The 26,168-nt window shown below is 31.8% G+C and overlaps 5 protein-coding genes and 1 non-coding gene across 9 annotated transcripts; all 6 read left to right on the plus strand.

Moving 5' to 3' along the window:
- Nucleotides 1–541: 541 nt before the first annotated feature.
- On the plus strand, nucleotides 542–3,795 carry LOC111300019 (BTB/POZ domain-containing protein At5g66560-like). The gene is made up of 4 exons (XM_022895602.2): nucleotides 542–921; nucleotides 1,009–1,078; nucleotides 1,165–2,517; nucleotides 2,596–3,795. Exons 1-4 carry the CDS (start codon nucleotides 884–886, stop codon nucleotides 3,157–3,159), a joined length of 2,025 nt encoding a protein of 674 aa, XP_022751337.2. The 5' UTR covers nucleotides 542–883; the 3' UTR covers nucleotides 3,160–3,795.
- A 1,043-nt stretch (nucleotides 3,796–4,838) lies between these two features.
- On the plus strand, nucleotides 4,839–8,341 carry COR413-PM2 (cold-regulated 413-plasma membrane 2). Of its 4 annotated transcripts, none has more exons than XM_022895605.2 (5): nucleotides 4,839–5,086; nucleotides 5,217–5,414; nucleotides 6,684–6,791; nucleotides 6,876–6,946; nucleotides 7,847–8,341. In XM_022895605.2, exons 2-5 carry the CDS (start codon nucleotides 5,239–5,241, stop codon nucleotides 8,098–8,100), a joined length of 609 nt encoding a protein of 202 aa, XP_022751340.1. In that variant the 5' UTR covers nucleotides 4,839–5,086; nucleotides 5,217–5,238; the 3' UTR covers nucleotides 8,101–8,341. The 4 variants fall into 4 exon arrangements, with proteins under 4 accessions (XP_022751340.1, XP_022751338.1, XP_022751339.1 ...); XM_022895603.2 differs by having other exon boundaries at nucleotides 4,897–5,086; nucleotides 5,213–5,414; XM_022895604.2 differs by having other exon boundaries at nucleotides 4,947–5,086; nucleotides 5,195–5,414.
- Nucleotides 8,342–9,453: 1,112 nt separating this feature from the next.
- LOC149513882 (small nucleolar RNA SNOR75) lies at nucleotides 9,454–9,542 on the plus strand. The gene has a single exon (XR_016330191.1). It is a non-coding gene; the product is annotated as a small nucleolar RNA SNOR75 (small nucleolar RNA).
- Nucleotides 9,543–10,699: 1,157 nt separating this feature from the next.
- LOC111300762 (oxygen-evolving enhancer protein 1, chloroplastic) lies at nucleotides 10,700–12,403 on the plus strand. The gene is made up of 2 exons (XM_022896379.2): nucleotides 10,700–11,337; nucleotides 11,534–12,403. The coding sequence occupies exons 1-2, from the start codon at nucleotides 11,098–11,100 to the stop codon at nucleotides 12,290–12,292; spliced, it is 999 nt and encodes a 332-aa protein (XP_022752114.2). The 5' UTR covers nucleotides 10,700–11,097; the 3' UTR covers nucleotides 12,293–12,403.
- Nucleotides 12,404–13,720: 1,317 nt separating this feature from the next.
- Nucleotides 13,721–16,363, plus strand: LOC111300764 (CASP-like protein ARALYDRAFT_485429). Its single transcript, XM_089747968.1, has 3 exons — nucleotides 13,721–14,216; nucleotides 15,773–15,905; nucleotides 15,998–16,363. Exons 1-3 carry the CDS (start codon nucleotides 14,083–14,085, stop codon nucleotides 16,190–16,192), a joined length of 462 nt encoding a protein of 153 aa, XP_089604094.1. The 5' UTR covers nucleotides 13,721–14,082; the 3' UTR covers nucleotides 16,193–16,363.
- A 7,551-nt stretch (nucleotides 16,364–23,914) lies between these two features.
- LOC111300765 (uncharacterized) lies at nucleotides 23,915–24,785 on the plus strand. Its single transcript, XM_022896381.2, has one exon. The coding sequence runs from the start codon at nucleotides 24,052–24,054 to the stop codon at nucleotides 24,541–24,543; it is 492 nt and encodes a 163-aa protein (XP_022752116.2). The 5' UTR covers nucleotides 23,915–24,051; the 3' UTR covers nucleotides 24,544–24,785.
- Nucleotides 24,786–26,168: the final 1,383 nt, after the last annotated feature.

Genomic DNA, 26,168 nt, shown 5'->3' on the forward strand with positions numbered 1-26,168 from the left:
GAATTACTATAATTTTTTAATATAATATTTAAATTAAAAACATTTAATCAGATATTTAAAACTTTAATTATGTGTATTAAATTAACACAATCACTTAACTCTATTAGAATAATGATGATATAACATTTAAATGTTAATGTGAATAACATATGATAAGTTGTATTTATAATTTTTAAATAAAATTTTTTTAAAGTTTTTTTATTTTTTAAAAATAATATATAATAATCATATTTAAATCACATTATAATGATGTGTCATTTATGTTAATATTTAAATATTATTAAAAATTAAAATAATTTAATACATAAAAATATAATTTAAATTCTTAATTAAAATTTTTTATTTAAGTATTACATTAAAAAAAAGTACAATCTTAATTTAAAGACTAAATGAGGTTTTATCCTTTCATGATTCATTGTTTTGGCACAATTGGGATAATTGTTCTATTATATGGAGTTGGTAAAAGTATTAGTAATTATAAAAGAATGCACAGTTACTTGCTCAAATGGGAAGTTGATTGCTCTTCCTTTATACGGTCTTTTCTTCAAAAAGCTATATTTTTTCAGTCCCATTTTCCCTCTCTTTGACGTTTTAGGAGAGAGAGAGAGTTGGGGTGGTTGAGACTTGAGATTCTGATGTGATTCAGAGAAAGAAGAAAAAAATTTATATAAAAATTTGATCCTCCTTTATCGAAATTTGTTCAACCTTCATTTGTCAATTCCCAATCTTCTCTTTCTTCGCTTTTATATTACTAATTGCTTCTTCCCACACCCAGAACCCTCTAAAACTGAAAGCTTGACAAAACAGAAGCCATGAATGGATCTGCTCTAGGTTTTTCATAACAGATTTTCAAATAACTGAAGATTTTTTACTTCAACAAGAAATGGCAGCTGACAAACCTAGCTCTAAAGGCCAAGCATGGTTAGATTTTCATTTCAATTTTTTTTTCTTATGCCTCAAAAAACTTACAAAAAAATGTAACTTTTTTCTTGTCATTTTTTTTTGCAGGTTTTGTGCCACTGGATTACCAAGTGACATTGTAATAGAAGTTGATTACATGATTTTTCATCTCCATAAGGTTCGAAAAGCTTTGAATTTTCCATAGTTTTCAACTAAAACAACCATTTATTCTGTTCAATGATTCTTTTAAAAAAAAAATTTCAGTTTCCTTTGATGTCCAAAAGCCGGAAACTTGATCAGTTAATAGCAGAGCAAGGTCGGAAATCATCTACTGCAACCGTTACCAAACAAAAGCAACGTGAAACCGAGAGCGAAATCGAAGAAGAAGAGGAAGAGGAAGAAGAATATCATGAAGAACAACAAGATGGAGAAGATCAATACCAAATATCTCTTCCTGATTTTCCGGGTGGTTCGGAAACTTTTGAAACCGCCGCCAAATTCTGTTACGGCGTTAAAATCGATCTCTCCTCCTCCACCGTCGTTCCTCTCCGTTGCGCCGCCGAGTTTCTCGAAATGACTGATGAGTTCTCCGAAGATAACCTTATTTCCAAAACCGAACGGTTCCTTTCTCAATCCGTTTTTAAAAGCCTTAAAGAGTCGATCAAAGCGTTAAAATCTTGCGAATCGGTAATGTCTTTAGCAGAATCTTTAGGCATTGTTCAGAGATTGATTGATTCGATCGCTTCGAGAGCTTCTTCTACAGATCCGACTCTGTTTGGCTGGCCAGTGAATGATGGAATCATTGAAGCTAAAGGCGCTTCGAGTCAAGCTTTATGGAACGGAATTGAAACCGGTTTAAGAAGAAAAACTCTGGCTCGAACGAGCAATGTAGAGTCCTGGTTTGAAGATCTGGCATTGCTGAGTTTGCCGTTGTTTAAACGCTTGATTTTAACGTTGAAAATGCGAGATCTGAGTCCAGAGATCATCGAAAGCTGCCTTATGTGTTACGCTAAGAAGTACATTCCCGGAACGTCGCGGTCAAATCGGAAACCGTCGTCGTCGTCGGCCTCAGTTGTTTCAGAGAATGAACAGAGAGAGATCTTGGAAACTATAATCTCGAACCTTCCGTTAGAACAGAGCCCCTCCCGATCATCAACCGCTACGCGGTTCTTATTCGGTTTGTTACGAACCGCTAACATTTTAAACACTTCGGAATCCAGCAAAGCCGCGATAGAGAAGAAGATCGGCTTCCAGCTCGAGCAAGCTACGTTAGATGATCTGTTAATTCCGAGCTATTCGTATCTCAACGAAACGCTCTATGACGTTGATTGCATTGAGAGGATTTTAGGTTATTTTTTGGACGGATTAGAAGAGAGAAAAGCAGCTGGAATCGAAGCCGAAACCGGAGGTAACAACAATAACATTATTAATATTAATAATAATGTTAGACCGCCTGCGTTGTTGCTCGTAGGAAAATTAATCGACGGTTACCTATCGGAGATCGCATCCGATGTGAATTTGAAGCCGGAGAAGTTTTATAATCTTGCAATTTCCCTTACTGACCAAGCTAGAAACTTCGACGACGGACTTTACAGAGCTGTTGATTTGTACCTCAAGGTAAAATTAGAAAAAGAAAAGGCTTAAATTGTAAAAATTATGATTGAAGTTAGTTGATTGAGGGTTTTTTTTTTGCAGGCGCATCCTTGGATAGCGGCATCAGAGCGGGAAAAGATATGCGGAGTGTTAGATTGTCAAAAGCTAACGCTTGAAGCGTGCACACACGCGGCACAAAACGAGCGGTTACCATTACGCGCGGTCGTGCAAGTATTGTTTTTCGAGCAATTGCAGCTACGTCACGCGATCGCCGGGACGTTGTTGGCGGCGGAAGTGTCGCCCATGAATGGGGGGAGGTTGTCGGAGGCTAGGAGGGAGGAAGAGGACGAGGAAGAAGAGGAGGAAACGATGGTGGCGATTTCGGTGTCACGTGGGGAGGAAGGGAATAGCACGTGGAGAGCGGCCGTGAGGGAGAATCAGGTGCTGCGGCTGGACATGGACAGCATGAGGACGCGGGTGCATCAGCTGGAGAGGGAATGTTCCACGATGAAGAAAGTGATCCAGAAGATTGAGAATGAAGGTCCACGTGGCGGTGGCTGGAGAGGGTCGTTGAATAGGAGGTTCGGGTGTAAATTCAAGACTCAAGTTTGTGATTCTCATGAATCAACGGTTGCGGAGGCGGGAAGAAGAAGGCATCTACCGTAGAGCTACCCGCACAGGAACATAACTGTCAAATGATTGTTTTAACGTGCAACGTAAACAAAAACGCCCAAAAAAAAAAAAGGAAATAAGGAAAGTTTGTTTTTTTTTTTTTTTAAATCATTAATTTTGTGGATTGGTTGATTGAACGCATCTTTTGAGGCAAACGGGATTGTGGAAGTAAATGAAAATGGCTGGTCAGTGGTGATAGCCAACTCACGGGGGTTTAGTGGAGAAGGCAGATGGGGAAAGCCTCACTTTTTGAAGTGTGGGGGCATTTTCTTTGGTTTTGCTTTTGGAGTTTTAGAAATTGGAAGCATCATGGCCATGATGATTACTTTTTGGATTGTTTTGGGTGGGGGTTAGATGAACTAAGAGTCAAACTAAAATCACAAGAAAATGTTTCCTTCAGCTCTATGTTTTGTTTATTTTTCATCTTTTAATGAGTTCGAAGTTTCTGACCTTCGACCCTCCTTCTCAGGGCACCCATTTTGGGACCATTTTCACAAGTTCTTCTTAAACAAAATGAAAATGGTTGTAGTAGTAGCCTGTAGGGGTCAAAGGTGTTGGGAGGTAGAGTTGTTTGGCGAGATTCCCACCCAAATTTGGTATGCAATAAAAGAAAATGTTGTGTTTTGCCAAGATCAATAATTCTAGGAGTCCTGGGTATAATAGGACTATAATCAGAATTCAAAGCAGGACATAGGATGGATGCGTACCTTGTTTGTATGATTAGTAAAACGGCAAATTGTAGTGTTAAATTGCTGACTTTGACAGAGAATATTTTTTATCTTCCAAAAGTATAATTAGGTTCCGGAATTGGGGGCGTGAGACTTTTTGTTTTCTGATAATTGGTTGAGGGGTCTCCAGCATTCTCTAGGTTGGACTTTAGAGGATAAGTGGATAACATCTCTAACCTTTTTAAGGGTACATTTGCATCAACAAGTTGTTGTTTAAATGCATCTAGCGATACAATTAGTCCCAAAAAAAATCTGAATTTTATCAGATGGAAAATGTGATAGAATCCAAACTAGTCCTAGTAATGGGATCTTAAGCAACTAGCTGAACAGGGTAATTCAGTTCACTTTTATGGTCAACATTATTTTCTTATTAGTTAAGAGTGATAATCGAATTGTATTTGATTTGATTTTTTAAAATAATATATAAAATTATAAATATTTAATTTTTGATTTAAATTGAATCAAATTTTATTGATTTAATTTGATTTAAAATTTATTTTGATTCAACAACTTTTTAAATTTAATTTTTTTTGTTTTTTAAATATTATTTTAATATGATTTTTAATATATTTAAATAAATATAAATATAAAATAATTGTTTTATTTTATAAAAATTTTAAAAATATATAAAACTAATTAAAATATATAATTTAATTCGATTCGATTTTATTCTAATTTAAAATTTTTGATTCAAACATAATATATAAATTTAATATTCAAACTTTGTATGAATTGAATAAAAAAATAATCCGTATTAAATTGAACACTATAATTTTAAATTAATTTTTTATTTTTTCGGTTTTCCTCTCGGCCCTGTTATCAGTGTTTACTTGGTTATGCAACAATGGATTAGGAATTGAAAACTACGGTAGGCCCATTGGTACTATACAAGGCCCATGATCTTATCGATGGTTGGTTTAGCTTTTAACAACAGCAGCTTTCCATGGGCCAACCTAACAAATCTCCAGTTCTGAAAAAGCCACGTGCAAAAGCTTTGTCCCTCATCTCCAACACATTCAAAGCCGAGAATACAGTCATGATCCGAAACTCGGAATCCTCTTCACATTCCCTTTTACTTTAAACTAATCTGAAATCCTGAAAAAAACCAAAGGGGTCCCTCCCATTTACTGTTAAACTCTCAAAGTAAATTTGCATCAATAAGCAATCAGATAAGATCCAAAACAAAAGCAAAGGTAAACTGCCTGTCTGTCACTCTTTTCTTAGATCTTTTCTATCTGTCGCTTATTATTGTGCTAGTTTCTTCTTACTTGAAAAGATCATAACATTTTTCATTTCTGAAGAACCCTCATTTGTTTTAGTTAGATCTGCAAAAAAAAGCTGAGAAATGGGGAGAATGGAGTATTTGGCTATGAAAACTGATCCTGTAGCTGAAGAATTGATCAGTTCTGATATCCATGACCTGAAGCTGGCTGCAAAGAAACTAATCAAGGATGCAACTAAGCTTGGAGGTCTTGGTTTTGGAACTTCTTTTCTCAAATGGGTTGCTTCATTTTCGGCTATGTAAGTTTCTTCTCTGACCTTTATATAAAACTGGGTTTTGTTTTTTTCTAATGGGTTGTTAAATTTCCTAAGATTTGTTAGTGGTTTTGGATTAGTTGGGTCTATTAATATATATGGTTATCCTTGATGGGTGGAGAAGAGTCCTATGTGGAAAGTGCTTATCAGTCATGTTTTTAATTCGGCTTGGTTTTCTTGAATATTAAACTTATTTTTACATGTGTATCTGTAATTTTCTAAATTGTTAGTTTTGAAGGTTTGGTATCAGTCATTGTTAGGATCGCTTTGTTATACTTAACCAAATTATGTCACCTTAGCAGGGGACTTATCTATCTCTTTCCTGTCAGATTTATTTCCTTAAAGTTATGTTTCATTGTGGGGAGGAAATTTGAGTTCAGGAAACTTGGTGCTAAAAAGAAAAAAAAAAAGGCAAATACCTTTGTCTAAAAAGGTGCTTTGAACTAATAGATTATCAGTTTGAATGAAGAGATCAAGTACTACTGGCTATTGCCTAAGCTAGCAACCATTAATGCTTTTAAATGGTATAAGGATCCAACCAGCTGACACATTATGCTATGTGGCCATATGCCTATGGGAAATCTCACCTTTTACTAGAATATCAATAAAATGGAAGTTGAAACTGATTTCTTGACAAAATCTTTAAAGACACAGATTTACTGTATTATATACCAATGAAGTTAATGATTTGATGACTTTGTTTGCGTGCAAATTGCGGGATATGTGGTTCAGATTGTCAATTTATTTGAGCCATTATTTGCTGCTTGTTCAAATTGGCTTAATTAAAGCAGCTAAGCAGAACTCAGGGCCTTAGCCATTTGGTTAAGGTTTTGAGCTCATTCTGTCTTAACTTCTTTGTAATGTTCATAAGAACATCTATGCATTGTCAAATTTGCAGAGAGGATGGACTGTGATACTTGTGAAATACGAAAAATTAAAAACCTGATCCTATTCTGCTTCATTTTTACCACTTTATTGGGTTTTAAGATGGGACAGAAAGAGAAAGTTGGCGATTACTCTCAACAGATACTAAATTGGTGGTCATGTATTTTCTTTAATCCTATCTTTGATCTAACTATTAAACTCAGACCCAGTGCTTATAATAACTGGACTTTCTCTTATACTATGACTGTGATTCATTTCTAACCTAGTGTTGAATCTCCATTTTGCTATTTAAATTGAACTTCATAAATGCCATATTGTTTATAACAAGCTGGTAATGTTGCAATTAAAATTTCTGTATGTTCTCTGCAGTTATTTGTTAATCCTGGACCGAACAAACTGGAGAACGAACATGTTAACTTCTCTTCTGGTACCTTATATCTTCTTTAGTCTTCCTTCAGTACTGTTCGACTTTCTAAGGTGAGAATCTTTACTACCTTTTTTCTTTGCCCCCTTTTTTCTTCTGCTTAAGTATATTTCCTGTATCCATTTAAATACATTCAGGGGAGAGGTTGGAAAATGGATTGCATTCATTGCAGTTGTTCTAAGGCTGTTCTTCCCCCGACACTTTCCAGGTATAAGTTCGACACTATTTAGGCTGTAATACTTATCTTGCTCTGTTATTCTTCTAACTGTGGCAACTGACATGTTATGTTGTTGAAGAAAGCGAAACTTTTCCACATATCTCCTTCTCTCTCTCTCTCTCTCTCTCATGTAGACATTGAAAATAAGTCAATAACAAACACAAATTGATCTCATATGGAATCAAAACTCTGGCTTTGACAATGGTTACATGTTCTGGCTTTTTAACTGGTGCTTATAATAACTTGCTTATTATTGATTCCCTACTTATTAGATGTTATTTCCAGTCATGTAATTTTGGAAAAATTTCGCCACAACATGTATCTTTCTTTTTAATTTTCTGTCATTGTTTTTTGTTGTTGGTTGGATGGGAAATGTGGGGTTTGACCTCCCTCCTTACATGTCTTCCTAAGCTTTATTTGTCATTGTGATTTTGTCATAGCAAATAGAGTTTTTGCCTTGGTAGTTTCATTGATTTTTATTTTGGTTTTCCAATTTAATTATCTATACATATTCCCGACCAAATATGGTGACTGGTCACTTTGATGATTTAGTATTTGAGATTCAGATATACTTTGTTCAAATGTATATCACGCAAAACAAGTCTAACTGCATTGCTCTTATTTCTAGAGTGCATGTTCCTCAATTAGAACTCACACACTTGTTTGTGTTACTTTGTTCCATTGATGCCATGGCTGAGATTCCATGCATTTCAACATTTCCTTTTACCAGAATAGTTTTATGCCAATCCATAACTATATACAAACAAAAACATCTCACTGCTTGTGCTTGAGTGCAAAGCATCTGCGTTATTGTGCCAGAGGGTACTTCTGCCTGCAGTGCGTACTGTTTTAGTCCCCTTTTCCGATACAATCATTCGTTGATGATTCCAGATTGGCTGGAGATGCCAGGATCGTTGATCCTTCTTCTGGTGGTGGCTCCAAACTTCTTTGCAGTCACCTTGAAGGGCAGCTGGGTTGGAGTTCTGATATGCCTCCTCATCGGCTGTTACCTACTGCAAGAGCACATCCGAGCATCGGGTGGATTCCGGAATTCCTTCACTCAGAGCCATGGAATATCAAACACCATCGGCATTATCCTTCTTATAGTCTACCCTGTCTGGTCGCTGGTGCTTCACTTCGTCTAGGCACACACTCGGTACAATGCTGAATTGTTGCTGCTCTGCTAAACTTGAACAAAAACTATTATTAGTATTTTTTAATGTCATGATTTCTAATGTTCATTGTCCATGTGTCAAAGCCTTCATAAATATCCAATAATTTAATTTGTTAAGTATATTTTCTTATGAAGGAAAATAATTTGTATTTCTATTTTGCTATATTTAGTTGGAAAATTTGTTATATATTATTTATTTATTTATTATTGCATATTAAATTCAATTATTTATGGTTATCCTTGCCCGTGATGTATTAAAATTTAAATTTTTTGTGAAGAAGAATTTGTTGAGTTGGTAAAAGTTAAATATTTTATTTATAAGATATAAGTGTGATTTTCACTATTACAAGTTTTTGCAATATGCAATTCCAAAGTAAATGTTTGTTAAGTTTTGTGATATACCATCATCTTCCAATGGATAATTTTTTCTTGTCTAAATATTTTCACAAAAGTTTGGTAAAAAAAACATTTTCACAAAAAAAAAAAAAAAACCAATTCTAATTCCAATTTCTTGAAAATAAACATTATTCAACTTTTTTTATTGAAAAACTAAATAATTAGGAAAAGAGTAAGTTATATTCAAAGATTTGATATAATAACGGTTTGAATTGAATTAGAATTATTGTTTTTTTTTAGATAATGTATAATATTATAAATTTTTAAAATTTGAATTGAACTTATCTTGAAATTAATTTAATCCGAATTAAATTTTATCAATTCAAATAAATTCGGTTTATTTATATTTAAATTTTATTTATGTATTTATATATATATAAATCAATTTATATATATTAAAATTAATAAAAATATATAATTTGATTCAGTTATTTTTTTTAAAAATTTTTTATATCTCAATCTGAATTATATATATGTTTAATATTTAAATTTGATCCAAATAAAATTAAAAAAAAAAAAAGAACCAAATCAAATAATACAATCTCAAAACAATTATTATTATTATTATTTTTTTCATACCTCTACCTGTGATAGACCTTGGGTCACAGCTGAAACCCATCAGGGCCAGATAAGAGCCGGATGGCTATTTTGTAAATTTGACATATGTGGAGGGTGAGGATTGAAGCCACAGAAAGAAAATCCCTAACCCTAAATCACTTTTCGCCTATAAAAGGAAGCCAGAGGCATTTCACCATTGATTTTGCACACTCAAGTCGTTCTAAAATCTCAGAAAGGTGCCCAAAAAAAAAAAGCTTCCCCTTCCGTTCCTCTTTCGATTCCATTTTAGAGCATAATTGTTTCGTTTTCATCAATGGCGGTTTTTTTATCATTAAATTGAAGGATAGTAAATGGTGGATTATAAGGGGTATCTCGGTGACGATCGAATATGATGACGAGTCCGAAGCTTTTCCATTCTTTCAAATCATGACGACAAATCGAGGCATTTGTCTGAGAGAAACCCATATTCTATCCTTTTTTTTAATTATATTTTTATATCAAAATAATCAAAAATCGATTTTTTCTTGTTTTCAAGGCATAATGAGGATGAATTTATAAAACTGCCTGAGTTTTGTGATGATCAATCACTTTCTACTCATTCTGAATGCCATAAAGAAAGAGAGATTTTTCTTTTTTCAATATTTTTATAAAAATTTTTGTAAGCAATGGTGAGGTTGGTTTAGGGTTAATGAGGATTACCTGTGATTAACCTTTCAACTACCTCCGAGCAAATATGCTCTAATCTCAAAGGATTTTAGCTTGAGCTGAAATTTATATTGGGGATGAAATTTTGATTTTTGAAATGGTTATTTTTGCATTTTTGAGTATTTTTTCGTATAAAAATAAGAAATACTAAATTTCAAGCATTTCTGAACTGTTCTCTTTTTCTTTATCTCAAGGTTTTGGACTGTGTTTAAAGAAATATTAAAAAAAAATTAATCCATAAAAATTGGGGATTTTTAATCTTTTGTGGGATGAAAGTTCGGTTTTATGAAAAGGTGATAATCATAATATTGTAAATTAAATTGCTACAAATAAAATTAAAAAGGCCTGTTATAACTTTTTATATCCTTCATTTTGGATTGGGTTTGGAATCTATCAGTATTTGGGCTTTGAACTTTTTTTCATTTGGGATTTCTCTTGAGGGTCCATAATAGTTAATCACAACCCAAAAGGAAGAAGTTGATGAAAGTGATTTTGATTTGGATTTGCCCCATTAGCCTGATCTAGCGGTAATAATCGTTTCGATTGAATTTAATTTGATTTTTTTTATTTTTTTAATAATATATAATATTATAAATTTTTAGAATTTAATTTTAAAAAATTGATTTGATTTCAATAGATTTTTATAAATTCGATTTATAATTTTTTAATTTTTTAATTTTTTAATTTTAAAGTTTTTATTTTTTATATTATTTTAATAAAAATTTTAATATATTTAAATAAATACATATAATTATTATTTTTATTTTATAAAAATTTAAGTATATATAAATTAATAAAAATATATAATTCAATTTTTTATATTTAGATTCGATATTTAATTTAAATTTAATATATCTATTTAATATTTAAATTTGATTTAAATTAAATAAAAAATTTTAGATCGATTTTTTTTTTCACCTCTACCCTGAACTGACAGCCTGAGTCTAACCAGTGATCCCCAGCGGAGTAAGGACAACCAGGCAAAATTTGTATGGCCAAAGCCAAGCAACATTAAAATCTCAACATCTTCCACATCATCATCCACTCTGAAGTAAACAGTATCTTTATCCCGTTAGACAAAATCCCCAGATGGCAAACCGTGAAACGAAGGACATTAGCTTCATTCCATCAATAGGAACATCCCTTATCCAATCCCCTTATCTTACTCACACCAATGCCACCAAAATAATGGCCACAAAAATTTGCCATTCACCCCCTCGTTCTCACTAAAACAACACTCCTTTTTGGAGTTTCCTCGTTTCCTGACACAAACACAGAAAGGGGTTTCTTTCTTTTCAGAGTTTGAACGATGGCAGCCTCACTACAAGCAGCCGCTACCCTCATGCAACCAAGCAAGGTTGGTGTGCCATCTAGGACCAGCACGCAGCTCAGGTCCTCCCAGAGCGTTTCTAATTCGTTTGGTTTGGAGCCTGTTGGTGCTAGGCTGACTTGCTCCTTGCAAACTGACCTTAAGGACTTGGCTCAAAAGTGTCTTGATGCTACCAAGGTCGCTGGTTTCGCTCTTGCTACATCTGCTCTTGTTGTCTCGGTATAGTTCTTTTGGCTTCATTTTATTCCTCTGACTAAGCTCCAATTCTCTTTTTGTTTGTTTAATATGCCCTTATGATTTTTAGAGAAAAGTCCACCTTGGTGGACAATTTCCATTTTCATTTTAGTTTTGCTAAGAAAGAGTTGATGATACTATGATCTGAACATTATGTAACTGTAACTCGTTTCTTTTGAAGGGAGCAAGCGCTGAAGGAGTTCCAAAGAGGCTAACCTTTGATGAAATCCAGAGCAAGACATACATGGAAGTAAAGGGAACAGGAACTGCTAACCAGTGCCCAACCATCGACGGTGGTCTTGACTCATTTGCCTTCAAGCCTGGCAAATACTACACCAAGAAGTTCTGCTTAGAGCCCACTTCCTTCACTGTCAAGGCTGAGGGTGTTAACAAGAATGCCGCTCCGGAGTTCCAAAAAACCAAGCTCATGACCCGTTTAACCTACACCCTTGATGAAATCGAGGGACCTTTCGAAGTATCTACTGATGGCACTGTCAAATTTGAGGAGAAAGATGGAATTGATTACGCTGCTGTGACAGTTCAGCTTCCTGGAGGTGAACGTGTGCCCTTCCTTTTCACCATCAAGCAATTGGTGGCATCAGGCAAACCTGAGAGCTTTGGAGGAGACTTCCTCGTACCATCCTACCGTGGTTCATCTTTCTTGGACCCAAAGGGAAGGGGTGGTTCGACCGGTTATGACAATGCAGTTGCTTTGCCCGCTGGAGGAAGAGGAGATGAGGAAGAGCTAGCTAAGGAGAACAACAAGAATGCTGCATCTTCATCAGGCAAAATCACCTTGAGTGTTACCAAGAGCAAGCCTGAGACCGGAGAAGTAATTGGTGTGTTTGAGAGCCTTCAGCCATCTGACACTGATTTGGGTGCCAAAACTCCTAAGGAAGTGAAGATCACTGGTATCTGGTATGCTCAGCTTGAATCATAGAGAGGTTTTGTATGAATGTATTTATTCTTGGTTCAGATTTTGTAATTTGAAGCTGTTGCTAAACTTTGCTGTAACCCAATGAGAAGCATTGAAATTATTATCTTCTTTGTATATCACTATGTTGGTTCTGATAAATTAAGGTAACTGCAGTAAGTAAATGACACATTTATTTTTCTTTGATACAAAATCAATAGCCTTCTAATGAGAAACAGGAGAAGTAAACACCAGGAAAATACCCAAAAATGGAAACCAAAAGTTAAGGCCATTGAAAACTTCCGAAGCTTTTGGCTGAATGAAATGGCCAATTCATATCAGTTTACTAGTTTCCCCTAGAAGCAATACATAAAATAGTAAAACTTGGATGTATTAACATAGTGTGATTGGTTGATGATATTTTGGACTCGATCTTGCTGTCCTTTTTCTTGTGCCAATCGTTGTTCTATAGAAAATGCCCTGATTTCAGTAATGCAATCTTAATTGGAGTATAAAATATTACTGCCATTCAGCCTAGGATCATCCCACCTGTGACCTCAGACCTCAGTTTATAGCTTTCGGCCCAATAGTTAGGAGGGAAGCGTTGAAGAGTAATGGCAGGGAGCATTCAGGTTTCTAGCCTGTAATGCTAAGATATGTTATTTAATAATTGAGTTTGAAAAAAAAAAAAAAAGATAAAGAATGCAGACACTCAATCATTGAACATTGGCAAGAAATCATTGAATCATGAAATGGACAGTTTCATTTCATTGTTTTAGCTGTTCCAACATGAAGTACAGATCAACCAACTCTATAAAATAAGATATATATAAATAGTATTATTAATTAAATATACGAACAATTTAGAATTTAACTCATTTAATCTGCATTAATTACCTTAAAAATGTAGTATTTAACAAGTTTAAATTTTAAATTTTAATATATATAATTTTATTTGTTATCTTTCAATTGTAATTTTTTATAAAAAAAAATATAAATAAATAAAAAAAAAAAGGAATTAGGTCTGCCTTAAAAATACCCTTTTGTGGGTTCAAATTGTCTGGCCCGGCAACCAACTTTGTATGGTTCAAATTAATCAACTCAACTTGTCAAATTAAACTAATCTTTAAACGATTTATTCAAATTTCTACTCTTTATAAAACTTTGACTTTCATCCCATTTTATTAAAACTAAAATCCCAAAGAGGAACTATTAAACTGGGAAATGAAATTTCATAGTGGATGAAAAAATGGGCTGTTATATGCCTGAAATGTTGATAATTAAATCTTATTTCATTATCCATGAAATAGCTTGAGTTTAATGGCGTCATCTTTGGAAAAAAAACTACAAGAAAACAAATTGGACGGGGCATTTTTACACCAAAAAGAAGAAAAGTAATGTCAGTAAGAATGGGACATGAAAATATGTCAAAGGGTGGGTAACGGAAAGCCACGGGAATCCACGTACGAGAATCAGAATGGAGAAATCATTTGGAGACAAGACAAAGTCTTTACAAATGTAAGAATGAAGAGAGAGAATAAAAATTGACCCAAAAACTCTGTTAGAAAAACTTCGCATTCTCAATGATCCAGCGTAACCATCCAGTCTTTTTCCTGTCTTTTCTTCTTTATGTTCCAATTTCTTTGTCATAGGAAACAACCACCAAAGCCGGAGTTTTTTTTTTTATATATATATATAACATAATTTTTGTAATTTTCGAGTCCAATTCTTCTCTTTAAGCCTGTTTTCATTTTCTTGGGACCTTTTTTTTGGGGAAATTAAAGATGGAGGAACAGAGAGACAAGATGGCATGAAGGATGATGGAGCAAGTGCCAGGGGCGTTGGGAACAAGCGCTAGCTTGGCTCTTCGTTTGGGACAAATAATTTTCTCCTCCGCTTCACTTCTCTTCATGTGTTTGGATGTTGGATTCTTTAGCTACACTTCTTTCAGGTAACTCCCAAAGCTTAAATTCTTCTTTTTTTGGTCAAAAATTGGTTTTTTCTTTCTCTTTAGCCTTTAATCTTCAATACCCATGTCTTTATATCTGTTGTTTTATTGGAATTTAATTTATTGACAGCTTTTAATACCTTCCTCTGCTTTTAATATTTACTTGATAGCTGATTTCTGGTGTACATTTAGAAGCCTTCAATCTAGTACTATTTTGTTTAGGAAATGGATTGAGGTTAGGAAATCTTAGTCTGTCTTTTTGCCATGTAAAATAACAGCTTTACCATCGTTGGCGACAGCAAAAGTTCTGATTCCTAGTGATAACTTGGAAATTGTTTGAAAGGAAGCCTTTCTAGGAGGTTTTGATAGAAAATGAATGAGATGAGAATTTGATGACTCTAAAAGGATTTGAGGTTAAAAAGAAGTATTGGGTTATTTTCTATATTCATATATTGTTAGCAATTTGGGTACCATGGTGAGACATGCTTCACCAGGGAAGAGTGGTGCTTATGGATGACTGCACATAATGGTTGGAAGGGGAAAATTATCTGAGAGGAGTGATCAAACATAAGCAAAGGGGTGGGACAGTCAAATGAACTGTATGCAATTTTTATTTTTCTTTTGGGTGCAGGGATATGCAAATATCAAATGCTTTTAATTGCTTAACTATGATGCTTCAGTAAGGATTATAGTATAGTTTATTAAGACTATATGAAAATTTGGAGAATCAACAATTAGAGTTATTAAAACCATTATTGTACCTGTGTCTTTGCTATTTGTTGAGCTCAATCAAAATTTTGATTTTGAATATTGTTATCTGGAGGCCTGGGCTAATGATTGTTACTGAGTTTAAAGAGGAGCGAATTGTTTGTTTTTTCTCCTATTTCAATAGGAATTTCTCAGAAGCTTGATTGTAAAGTAGTTATCAGGAACCATGATGAATCTTGTATTGTATGTTTTAGTGTTTATTCCTTGATTTGGGGACCCTGTTTTTGCATGTTTCTAGATAGATGAAACGAGATAATACGGCACTGTCCATTTCTGCCGTCTAAATTTTGTAGATGAGCAGAACTCATGTGGATCTGTTTTAAGATGAGAATGTAACTACTTTGTGGGGAGATTTCAGATTTACGTACGTTATGAAGATTGTTACTTCAAGTTTCTCGTATCTAATTACTGTTTTGTTTTGCTAGGTTTGCCATGTTTTTATGAGATAAGATTAAAAGTACCAATTGTTCTAACGCATCATACTCTTTTTTTACAATATGATCAATGCTGGAGTATAGCTTGTTCTCTTATCTGTTCTTTGCAACTTCAAAGCCTTAGCGCTACTAGTAAAAGCTGAATAATAGAGAATAGCTTCCTGCTGTCTCAACATGCCTGGTTTATGGTATGCTTTGATTAATGGCAAGCTTGAAACTACAATGTTGGCTTGGTAATTAGATGTGATTATAGAGAAGATAATGTTTGTGTTTCCATTGTTGAACGTTACCTGCACATACTGCTATGACATTGTTTGGTAATTAATTCATTTAATCTTTTCTTTCAATTTCTTGCAGCTACCTGGTGACGGTCATGGCTTTGGTAACTCCATGGAGTATGTCATTAGCACTGGTTGATGCATATTCTGTGTTTATTAAATGCTTACCACGACAACCAAGGGTACTGTTGATTGTCATTGTGGGAGACTGGGTATGTAACAAGGTTTTTGCTTTGTTATCATCACCAAGATGTTGCGCTTTTTTCGCAACTTGATGGAAAATTTGTGTTTTATCTGATTGCAGACCTTGTCATTTCTCTCACTAGCCGCAGCCTGCTCAACTGCTAGTGTCACAAGTCTCTTGGTCAATGCTGACTCGTCATTTTGCCCATCAAAGCTATGCGGTAGGTATCAGTTGTCTGCAGCTATGGCTTTCTTGTCCTGGTTCCTGTCCTTTGCTTCAACTCTCTTTAATCTTTGGCTCCTTCCTTCTGTGTAGCGTTACTCTACTTCCATCCCATTTTCATATACGACCAATCTTAATTATTTCGTCGATGCTTAAATGAAGAATTGTACATTGACAGTATTATATACAAACAACAAAATCTTGAACAATCCGATTGAATTTCAACGATTTTGAATAAAAGTTTACTTGCCAATTCATGTTTCATTGGCCTATCATTATCTTAAAACTCTTTCTTATCAAAAGAGGATGGACAAAGAAATCATGGGTGATGAATGACAAGGAAGGACAGAAAGGAAAAGAAATGATTCAGCTTTTGCTTTGTACCAAAAAGAAAATTCAAACAGCAGTTACAACAAACAAGGGTCCCTTCCTATCATCCAAATGCCCAATTTAGCTCCTTTCATTTTCTTGACCATTCTTCCTTCAAAATCCACCAATCTCACCCACAAATCACCAAAGACCAAACCCTCCATTATTTCCTAGACAATTGCTCCATCAATGAACAAACTTTAAACAACCCCATGCTCAAAAGCGTCCTCCACTGCATATTCTAGTTGATCAAATAAGCAAACTTGATATATAAGATTTTGTACACTTGTTCAATTTGAGGGGAAAGCTTGAGGATTGATTCAGTACAAATCATCACATCAAGCGGAAATTAGAATTGATGATTTACATAAGCTTGTTGATATATCATGTATCCGACCCTACATGAACAACAACTGCACAGTTGTTTATATTAATGATAGATTGAAAAAAAATGAGCTACCAAACAATTCTCTGTACAAAAATTAGGAATCAACTTATGCAATAGAGATATTAAATATATTAATATCTTTGGTTTTATTTTAATTTTGATACTGTCCATATTTAATGAGAAAATATGAAGTTAATTTCATTTTTAAATCACACAATTTGTGTACATTTTTTTGTTGAAGACCTTTAATTTTCTTGGTTTATTCAAATAGATTTATAATTACATTCTTGTGTCAATTATTTTGCTATATCAAAGACAATTTAAAATCATATTAAAATCTATACTTATGTACTATAACCTTTTTTATTCTTTTTTTAAGTATAAAATGGTCGATAAATATCCATTTTATGTAGGAAGAAACGAAATTGGTTACGGCCTGTACTTTTAATGATCTCTATCTTTTTGGGCTGAGTTTCCACTGAGCCCATATTACAAATTAGCTCATAAAACATGAATCAGAGGAGGAAAAACATAGACTATGAAAACTTGCAAAGGTCCATTTGGATCCTTTGTGAGATTCGTTTGATCGAAAATAATAATAAAAATTATTAAAATTATGATTAAAAAAATTTATGATAAAATAAATTTCATTAAAATTAATATTTGAATTTAATTGATGGTACAATAAATTCAAGTGTATCGCACTGAAAATATGATAGAAACCAAAACCCTTACTAATTCAAGGCAATCCAATTTAGAACAATTTTTTCTTCATTGCAAAGTTTATATTATTGTTTTTACATGATTATGAGAAATTGTAGACTCTTTGGATGCAAGAGTTTATATTATTGCTTTTTGGATGATTGTGAGAAGTTTTTTTTTTTTTTTTTTTTTTTGGGATAAGAATGATATAAATGCTCTTGGGATTGGTCTTTTTTTTTTTTTCTTCCACGTTACTCAATGAAACCATTCACGAACGGCTTATAATTTTGATAATTAATACCAATGATTTGATTTGTTGCAGATGTCTGATGCATGTGATGGCTGATTTGATTTGATTTGATTCTCAAAGGTTTTCTTTTTTTTTTTTTTTTAACTCCTCGAATAAGATATTGTTTAAGGTGTTTGATTTAGACCATTTAATTATGAATGAGATGTGTTTATGCTGGTTGGTGGGGCTAAATTTGATGTTTGTTCAACTTTCTTTGTTCCTAATCTAATGGATTAAGAGAAAACTTGTCTATCAAAATGTCACATAAAATTCAAATGATTAGCTTAATTGGTACATCCACTCTTCTTAAGAGGCGAAGTTATGAAAAATTAGAATTCAATCCCGATTATCCCTAAGCTTTGGCCTCTCTTATACCAGAATATCATGTGAAAGTCGAATATGCCAAAGATTCATTCATTTCTTGTACATAAAAAGCCTTTATTTTAAATTCTTAAAAAATGGTATTCAATAGATATAAGGCTTGAATTTTAACATATGTAATTTTTTTTTTTAATTCTCGTATTACAATCTTTTTATGTAAAAAAAAAAATTATTTGTGATATAATTCGAATATAATTTTTATATTCTTTATTTGTTTCAAGTTCAAATTCGTATAATAAACGATCTTAATATAAAAAAAAAACCAAATAAATAACAATTAGAAATCATAACAAATAAATTTACTTATTGGCAACACTCCTTGAACGGATTAGATTGGATATCAACCAAAACATGAATCTATAACATAAAACAAAAGTTCCTTATTGGTGCATGATATAAATGCATTTATAATTAATTTTTAAAAAATGATCCTTGGGCATACACTGAATCCATTCATGGACTTATGCATCCCTTCCAATAATTTGATTTGCTTGTGGCTCATGATCTGAGATTGTGACCAAGGAAGATCAGCCCCGTTAAGGGCCTAACAAATGAGCATGACAACCTTACATTATGAACAAAAAAAAAAGTTCAAGCTGCAGTCATGGGAGGAACTTTCATGGCAATGCGCATGGTCACCTTTTTTATGATCCCATGATTGAATCAAAGATACTATATTAGATTGATTTTAGGGGGTGTTTAGACAACATTATTATGACTGTAATGTGATTATGCCGGTTGGTGGAGCTTAATTTTATCTTTGCCAACTGTTTTTGCTTAATCCTATGGATTAAGCAAAAACATGTATACCAGAATGTCACAGACCAAATCCTTGTCGATTATTGAATATTTTTTTGGGACATTGTCTTTATTGTAGAAATGATATTAGGATTTGTCCAAACTCCTATACTTAATTATCCATGTTAGGCAAGCTATTTAATCTCAAATCTAAATGCAATTCATCATTTTAAGATTTCAAACCAAATTGTTAATGGCCATTTTAATGTCAGCCTAACTCATAGTACAGAGATTAATGAAGTTTGGTTGCATGCAAATTTTTCCCTAGTAAATAAATGAGATTAATGTTCGTTATGATCAGCTTTGTTAAAAGTGAAAAAATATACTTATTAAGTAAAAAAGAAAGAATCCGATGCATAAAGTAACATTCAATATATCTAAAATTCAAATTTCAATATCTATAATTAAGGATGAATTCAAGATTTATATTTAGTGGGGACAAATTATTAATTAATATTTATTTATAAACTATTGTATCTTAAAATGACTTCAATTAAAATACAATATCAAATATTTTTAAAAATATAAAATAATAAAAGTATTTTTAAAAAGTAATAAAATATTAAAAAAAATATTTTTATATAAAAATTAGATTTAAAAAATCACATTTGCTTGTCTTAATTGTGTCACATTATGAAATAATATTAACATTATACACTTAAACATAAATATAATAACTGAATAAACAAATTAAAAATTTAAACATATACACAAATATATTTATTAAATGGATTATATAATACTACATGATCAACAAGTTTATTGAATAAGTTGGATTAAATACAATATGACTTAACATATTTTGTAATCCATTAAAAGGTCAATCTACCAATACCAATAAGTATAATAAAGAGATAAATTGTATATTTATATTTTGAATCATTAATTTATTCAATTATTTTTTTATTTTGTTAATACATTCATATACATTTCAATATTATAAAAGATCCACACTTTTTTTCTTTTTTTTTTTACATTTAGTGGAGATAAAAAACAAAAAATTAAAAATTAAGTTTATTTCTAATAATCTTATTATTTTGAAATTTTAGTGGGGGGCAAAATACAATAATTATTTATATTTGAGATTTTTTTCTAATAAAAATAGTTAAATTTCAAGATTTTATCCGTCTCTGCCTATAATCATTTCTTCTATCTCACATTCAAAGTCAAAAGAGGGAACGTGAAGATCATCCAATTAAACAGGGAAACAAATGTAGTTTAATGGAAATAAGATTAAAGAAATGAAAAGCATTGGTGTGAGGCCCTTTTGTGAGAGACTTTCATTCCATGATTGGGCTTCTTTTCTACTAGCTAGGGTGAGTGTTTTCGGTAGGTGGAGTCGCGAAGCTTCATAGAAAGAGTTGCAGATAGTGGGACGTGGGTTTTCATTCCTCGATAATTTGCAATATTCCACCTTGATTTAATAAATAGAAAAAAAAAAAAACAACAACAACAAGAGATCTTCCTAACCTGAACTTGGATTACAAATATCATTCAATGATCATGGTTGGCACTAAAATTTCCTTAGTATAGATAACAATGGAGTTGAAAAACAAAATGTTTTGTTGGCATACATGATATTCAAAAATTAATAAATTTGATTCTATTAATAAAAATAAAATAATTTAATTAAAAATTAATCAAATTGACCAAATATATATCATAATGGTATTTTTTATTCTGTAAATTCATTATTTCAACTTGAAAGTTTCAAGATAAGACTTTTAAGATTTTAACATTAAGTGTTTTTTCAGAAACAAAGTTTCATTGGTAGACAATATTTGAAACCATGCATTGTATCATTTTTTATATGGTAAAATCTTAACCTGAAATGTCAAATTTGATCTAATTACTTTTATACCTTTCTTTAATAAGGTTAAATTCATAGTTTGAAAGCTTTCATCCCCTTTTAGGCCGAGTGAGATCAAGGACAATTTAATAAGGTTAAATTCAAAGTTTGAAATTCAAAGTTGGATGTTTAGAGTTGGGATTTTTTTCTGTTACTTTTTTCAAATTTATTATATAATAAGTTTTTTTCATTTTCTTTTATACGTGATAGGGATCTATTAAAATAATATTATTTTATATTTAATAAATATTTAATTTATGATAATTTTATATTTAAATTGAATTCTTTCATTTACTATTCTTTAATTTTAAATTGGATACTTAACAAAATTGATAATTTTTAAATAACATAAATTTCATGATCGACTACTTTCGAAGTTGTGAATTTAAGCTCAATAGCATGTTGACATATTGCCACCAATAGAACTCAAGTCTTTTACAAAAATAAGTCATTTAACTTGTAAACCATGGAATTTTTATCTAAAAGCATTAATAAATTCTAAAAAAAAGAAAGACGGTAAGCAAAAATATAATGTTTGGATAGATATTAATAAAAAAAAAGAAATAAAAGAAAACGAAATGAAATGAAAGGTTTTTAAATGAAAGAAAATAGTCATATATCCCTTATTTGGATAGTTAAAATTAATAAAGAAAAAAAAATTTAACATTGTTTGAATAAATAGTGAAAAAGAAAAAAAAAATTCATTATAATATTTTTTTTGTAAAATAATATATAATATACAAATATATCTTTATACTACATAATTTATATAAACAAATCTTTTTAAACAAAATTAAGCATATTTAATACGATAAGGTATATAAACTAATTATTAATTTATTCTTAATTTTATGTTTAATTCAATTTTTTAATTTATTCTGATAATAATTTGATTTATTTTATTATTAAGACTTGAAAAATCATAAAATATTTATAAACTGTGATATTATATAAAATATTCGTAAAAATAAATTATCTTTATAAAAAGTATCAATCACATAATTAAATTTAATATCATAATAAAATTATGAATATAATTTTTTTATCTTTCATTTATTTAGCTTTTCTCCAAATTAAAGTATTAAAAAAAATTGATGAATTTTCACCTTTTTTTTTCTTTTAAAATAAAAATTTATCTAAACAAAACAATTTTTTTTCTATTTTCATTACTTTCTTTTATTTTATTTTTCTCTCCTTCCCTTTCCCTCCCTCAATCCAAACATAACGTAACCATCTCATTTCGCCCCATCACTCATGCACATGTAAACGCTACAGCCTAGAGCTAATAGAGACAAATGGCAGAGAAACAAATCCTGACATTGGCCACGCTTGGTTTTAACAAAGAAAGATCAGGAACATGACAGGGTTATGAGGGCTGGTTAAACGCCAGCAGCAGCAGCAGCAACAACAGCATCGGCAGACACAGATGAGCTTATGACAGCTCTTGTCGGATTCTTTGGGGTTTACTCTTTCCGAGGCCCTTCTGTTCCAGGTGTCTTTTATCTTGCCTTACACAGTGGCATCCCCTAGCCCTGTTGCGATAATTCTGTTTCGCCATGTTTCTCTTCTCTTTTACTTCTCCAAGTACCCCCTTCCTTTTCAATGTAACTGCATTCCTGTCGCCTCACCAGTCGCCACGAGGCTAGACCACCCTACACTGTTAAAATCAATGCCCATTTTTCTGACCTTGGCCTCTGTATTTCTCCAGGGTAACTCTATGAAAGCTACTATATATATGTTAGTTCGGTCCCCGTTAACAACTAAGAATTCAAACTTGGATGGTAGTTTTTTTTTAAAGAGATGGAATTATTGAAATTTGATTGTTGGGTGTTATTGTGATTATATAAATTAATTAAATTAAAATTAAATTTTAATAATAAATTTGTAATATCATAAAAAAATGAGATATTAGAAGAAGATATAACAACAAAAAAAAAAAAGTTTTTTCATTGAATTATTATGATTTATAGTAATCAACAAGTGATTAATTTAATTAATTTAAATTTATTTTTTATGTAAAAATTTTGTATTTAAATTATACTAATGATGATTTATTAAGATTATATCGAATGTATAATTTATAATTATATTTTAAATTATTAAATATAATATATTTTTATCTTGATTTAAAGATTAAATAAAATATTTATTTTTGAATTTTGTAATAACAAATATAATAATAATAATAATAAAACCATGGTATATAGTAAGGTCTTTTTCCTTGCTCCGCAATAAGTAGCCATAAATGGGAAGGTGCACCATTCAAAGTGGGTGGGCATTAACCTATTAGGTATCATTCCGTTAAGGGGGCGTTTGGGTTTGTTCCTACTTCCACAATCCACGTGATGAAACCTTCAAGCCTTCGTCAGGTTGCAGCAATGTACATCATCTCATCTCCATCATGTCTTAACAACCCCCTTAAATCAGCAATAAACGGCATAGCTGCATAAAGATAATCCCTTACAGGAATTATTACATGAAGATAAACTTAACTTGAAAGTACAAAAGAAATTCACTTTTTTTTTTGTTCAGGTTAATTAGAGTGCTGAAATTATTAAAAAGAACTCAATTAATCAAACAGTGAATTCATCAAAGAGAAGAAATCAAGATTCAAAGTATGACTTGACTTGATTAAAAATACTTTAATACTAGATAATCTATACTACAAAGTAAAATAAAATCAAGTGGTATTGTACATAAACCCCATAAATAAACCATTTAATTTAAAAATCTAACTATCACATAAGAATTAGAAACAAAAATTTCCCTAACAAATACTTTGAAATGAAGGACTATCATATCACCCCCAACTTACAGGCCGGTAACCCCTTCCTATAGTTTAAAATGAATAGTATAATATGTAACATAATCACATTAATAAAAAAAGGTAAAATATATTAAAATAAATATTTATCATTTAATTAATAAATGATATATAATAAAATAAAAATGCTAATTAGCACGTCACGACAAAATCCATGTGGCAGCTTGGTCCAACATCCGAGGCCCCTCTTTCTCTCCATGTTCCCGTGGCTGCCCTCTATATAAGCTCCCTAATCCCCCCTTGCCCTTTACCCTTCACTATCAAATGCAGGCTGAACTCCTCCCATTTCCCAAATCCAAAACAACTGAGTTGAGTTCCATTAAAAACAACATTAAAATCCACGAATCTGAAAATGGGTATTTGTAGTTCTTGCGAGTCAACTCGTGTAGCGACAGCCAAGCTGATTCTCCAAGATGGAAGGTTACAAGAGTTTCCCTACCCTGTCAAGGTTTCTTATGTTTTACAAAGGAACCCCATGTGTTTTATCTGCAACTCCGATGAAATGGACTTCGGCGATGTCGCATCAGCTATCCAGGAAGACGAGGAGCTTCAACCTGGTCAACTTTACTTTGCTTTGCCATTGAGTTGGCTTAAACATCCTTTACAAGCTGAAGAAATGGCTGCATTGGCTGTCAAAGCTAGCTCTGCTTTAATGAAAAGTAGTGGGGGTGAAAAATGTAGGAGCAGAAGTAAAACTGTTACTCCTTGTGTGTTTTCAGAGGAGCCTCCTAGCCGGAAAGTTTCCTCCGTCGGCGGTGTTCGTGGGAACGGTGGTGAGAAGAGAGGGAGAGGAGGGAGAGGGAGGAGAAAGTTTAAGGCTATGTTGAGGGCTATTCCTGAATAGGGAGGACTGGTATATTTGTAAATATGTAATGATGTTGAGGACTTGTTAGTCAAATCATTGGCAGAAATGGAAGGAGGTTGACCGTCACGCTTGATTTGATTAGCTTAAAGTTTATAATTCTAGTCTTTCTTTACATGCCCCATTTGCCCATGTGAGGGTCGAGTTACAATTTTACCCCTATTTGGGTCAAGAATGAATATTATTCAATGTTCAATCATATCCTTATTCCTCTTTTGTTTTATTTAATTCTAAATGTTGATTGGCAAACTAAACCTTGAATTGTTACGTACGAAACTCTCTGCCTAAAAATAATTAAAAATAAAAACGAAATTATCAACAATAATAAAATAAAATTTGGTTAAACCAAAAAAACAAAACATCCTCTTTTCTTTTCTTTGCATGTAGAGTCAAAATGTAAATCTTATTTAATAAATCTCATTTTTCTATGCCAAAGATTTTATTGATAGAAAGAAATTGACACATACTTTGTTTGATGAGAAAGATCGGAAAGAGATAACGATGAAAATTTTATTATTTTAGTCGTTTTAATGTTTAATATCTTGTTTATTTTTGTAAATTTTATTTTTGATTTTGTTAAACTTAGTATTTTCATAATATTTCTTATTACTTGTGTATTATATATATATATATAATTTTTAATGTATTTTTAAATATTTTATTTTATTATATATTTGATTGAAAAAGATATTATGCATTTAAATTCTCTCGAATCTATAATTTTTAAATGTTAATTTTAATAATTTATTTAAAAATCATTGATATTACGTGTTTAAATTTTTTTTTAATCAAATACAAAATATGATTTTTAATATTGTAAAATCGTATAGCAAATATTTTTTTAAAAAAATTTAATATGTTTCTAAAATGAGAATGAGGGAAGAAAACAGTGAAAAAGCAAAAAAGATACTGATGATATTATATATCACCTAACCTCTAAGCATTTGTTGGAACAGAACAGAGAACTTGAGATTCATTGTGCTCAAACTGAGGTATGCTTTGCCAAATGTTCTATTGAGTTTGTCGCATTGCGCAAAGCTTCGAAACTATTGTGATGTTGATAATGAAAATTGAAGAGGGATGGGTAAGATTTTGTCCCACAAGTTTGAAATCTTCGGATTCATCATGATGATGGTGGTGAAAATGACACATGATTGTCCAAAATTTTATCTGTGGGAACTTATCACCATTTGGCTATAGCTTGGGTCACATTGGTTGGTTTTGTATAGGGAAGAAGAAATCACAACTCAAAGAAAAAAAAAAGTGTATTCAGATGACGATACTAACACATTTACTTTTTATTTAAAATGTCAAATTTTTGTATTTATATTAATCAAAATATGTATCGAATACGGATATTTTATAAATGATCAGGCTTTGCTCATTGTAAGAATCCTTTATGTAAAGTGTCAATGAATCTTTTTGATAAAGGCTTTCACTCTTTCTATCTATATATTGAAAATTACTGACTGTTGAATAGTTTTTATCTCAAAATTACTCGAAAAGATTAAATTGAGTTAATAACAGGATAAATTTTTTTGTCAATTAGGGTTTAATTATTGTGAAAAATATTTTGAGAGTAAAATTTAAAATATAACATATTTGTA

This window comes from Durio zibethinus, chromosome 18, assembly GCF_047325235.1.
Source record: "Durio zibethinus cultivar Kanyao isolate XHJ-2024 chromosome 18, ASM4732523v1, whole genome shotgun sequence".
Lineage (NCBI taxonomy): Eukaryota > Viridiplantae > Streptophyta > Magnoliopsida > Malvales > Malvaceae > Durio > Durio zibethinus.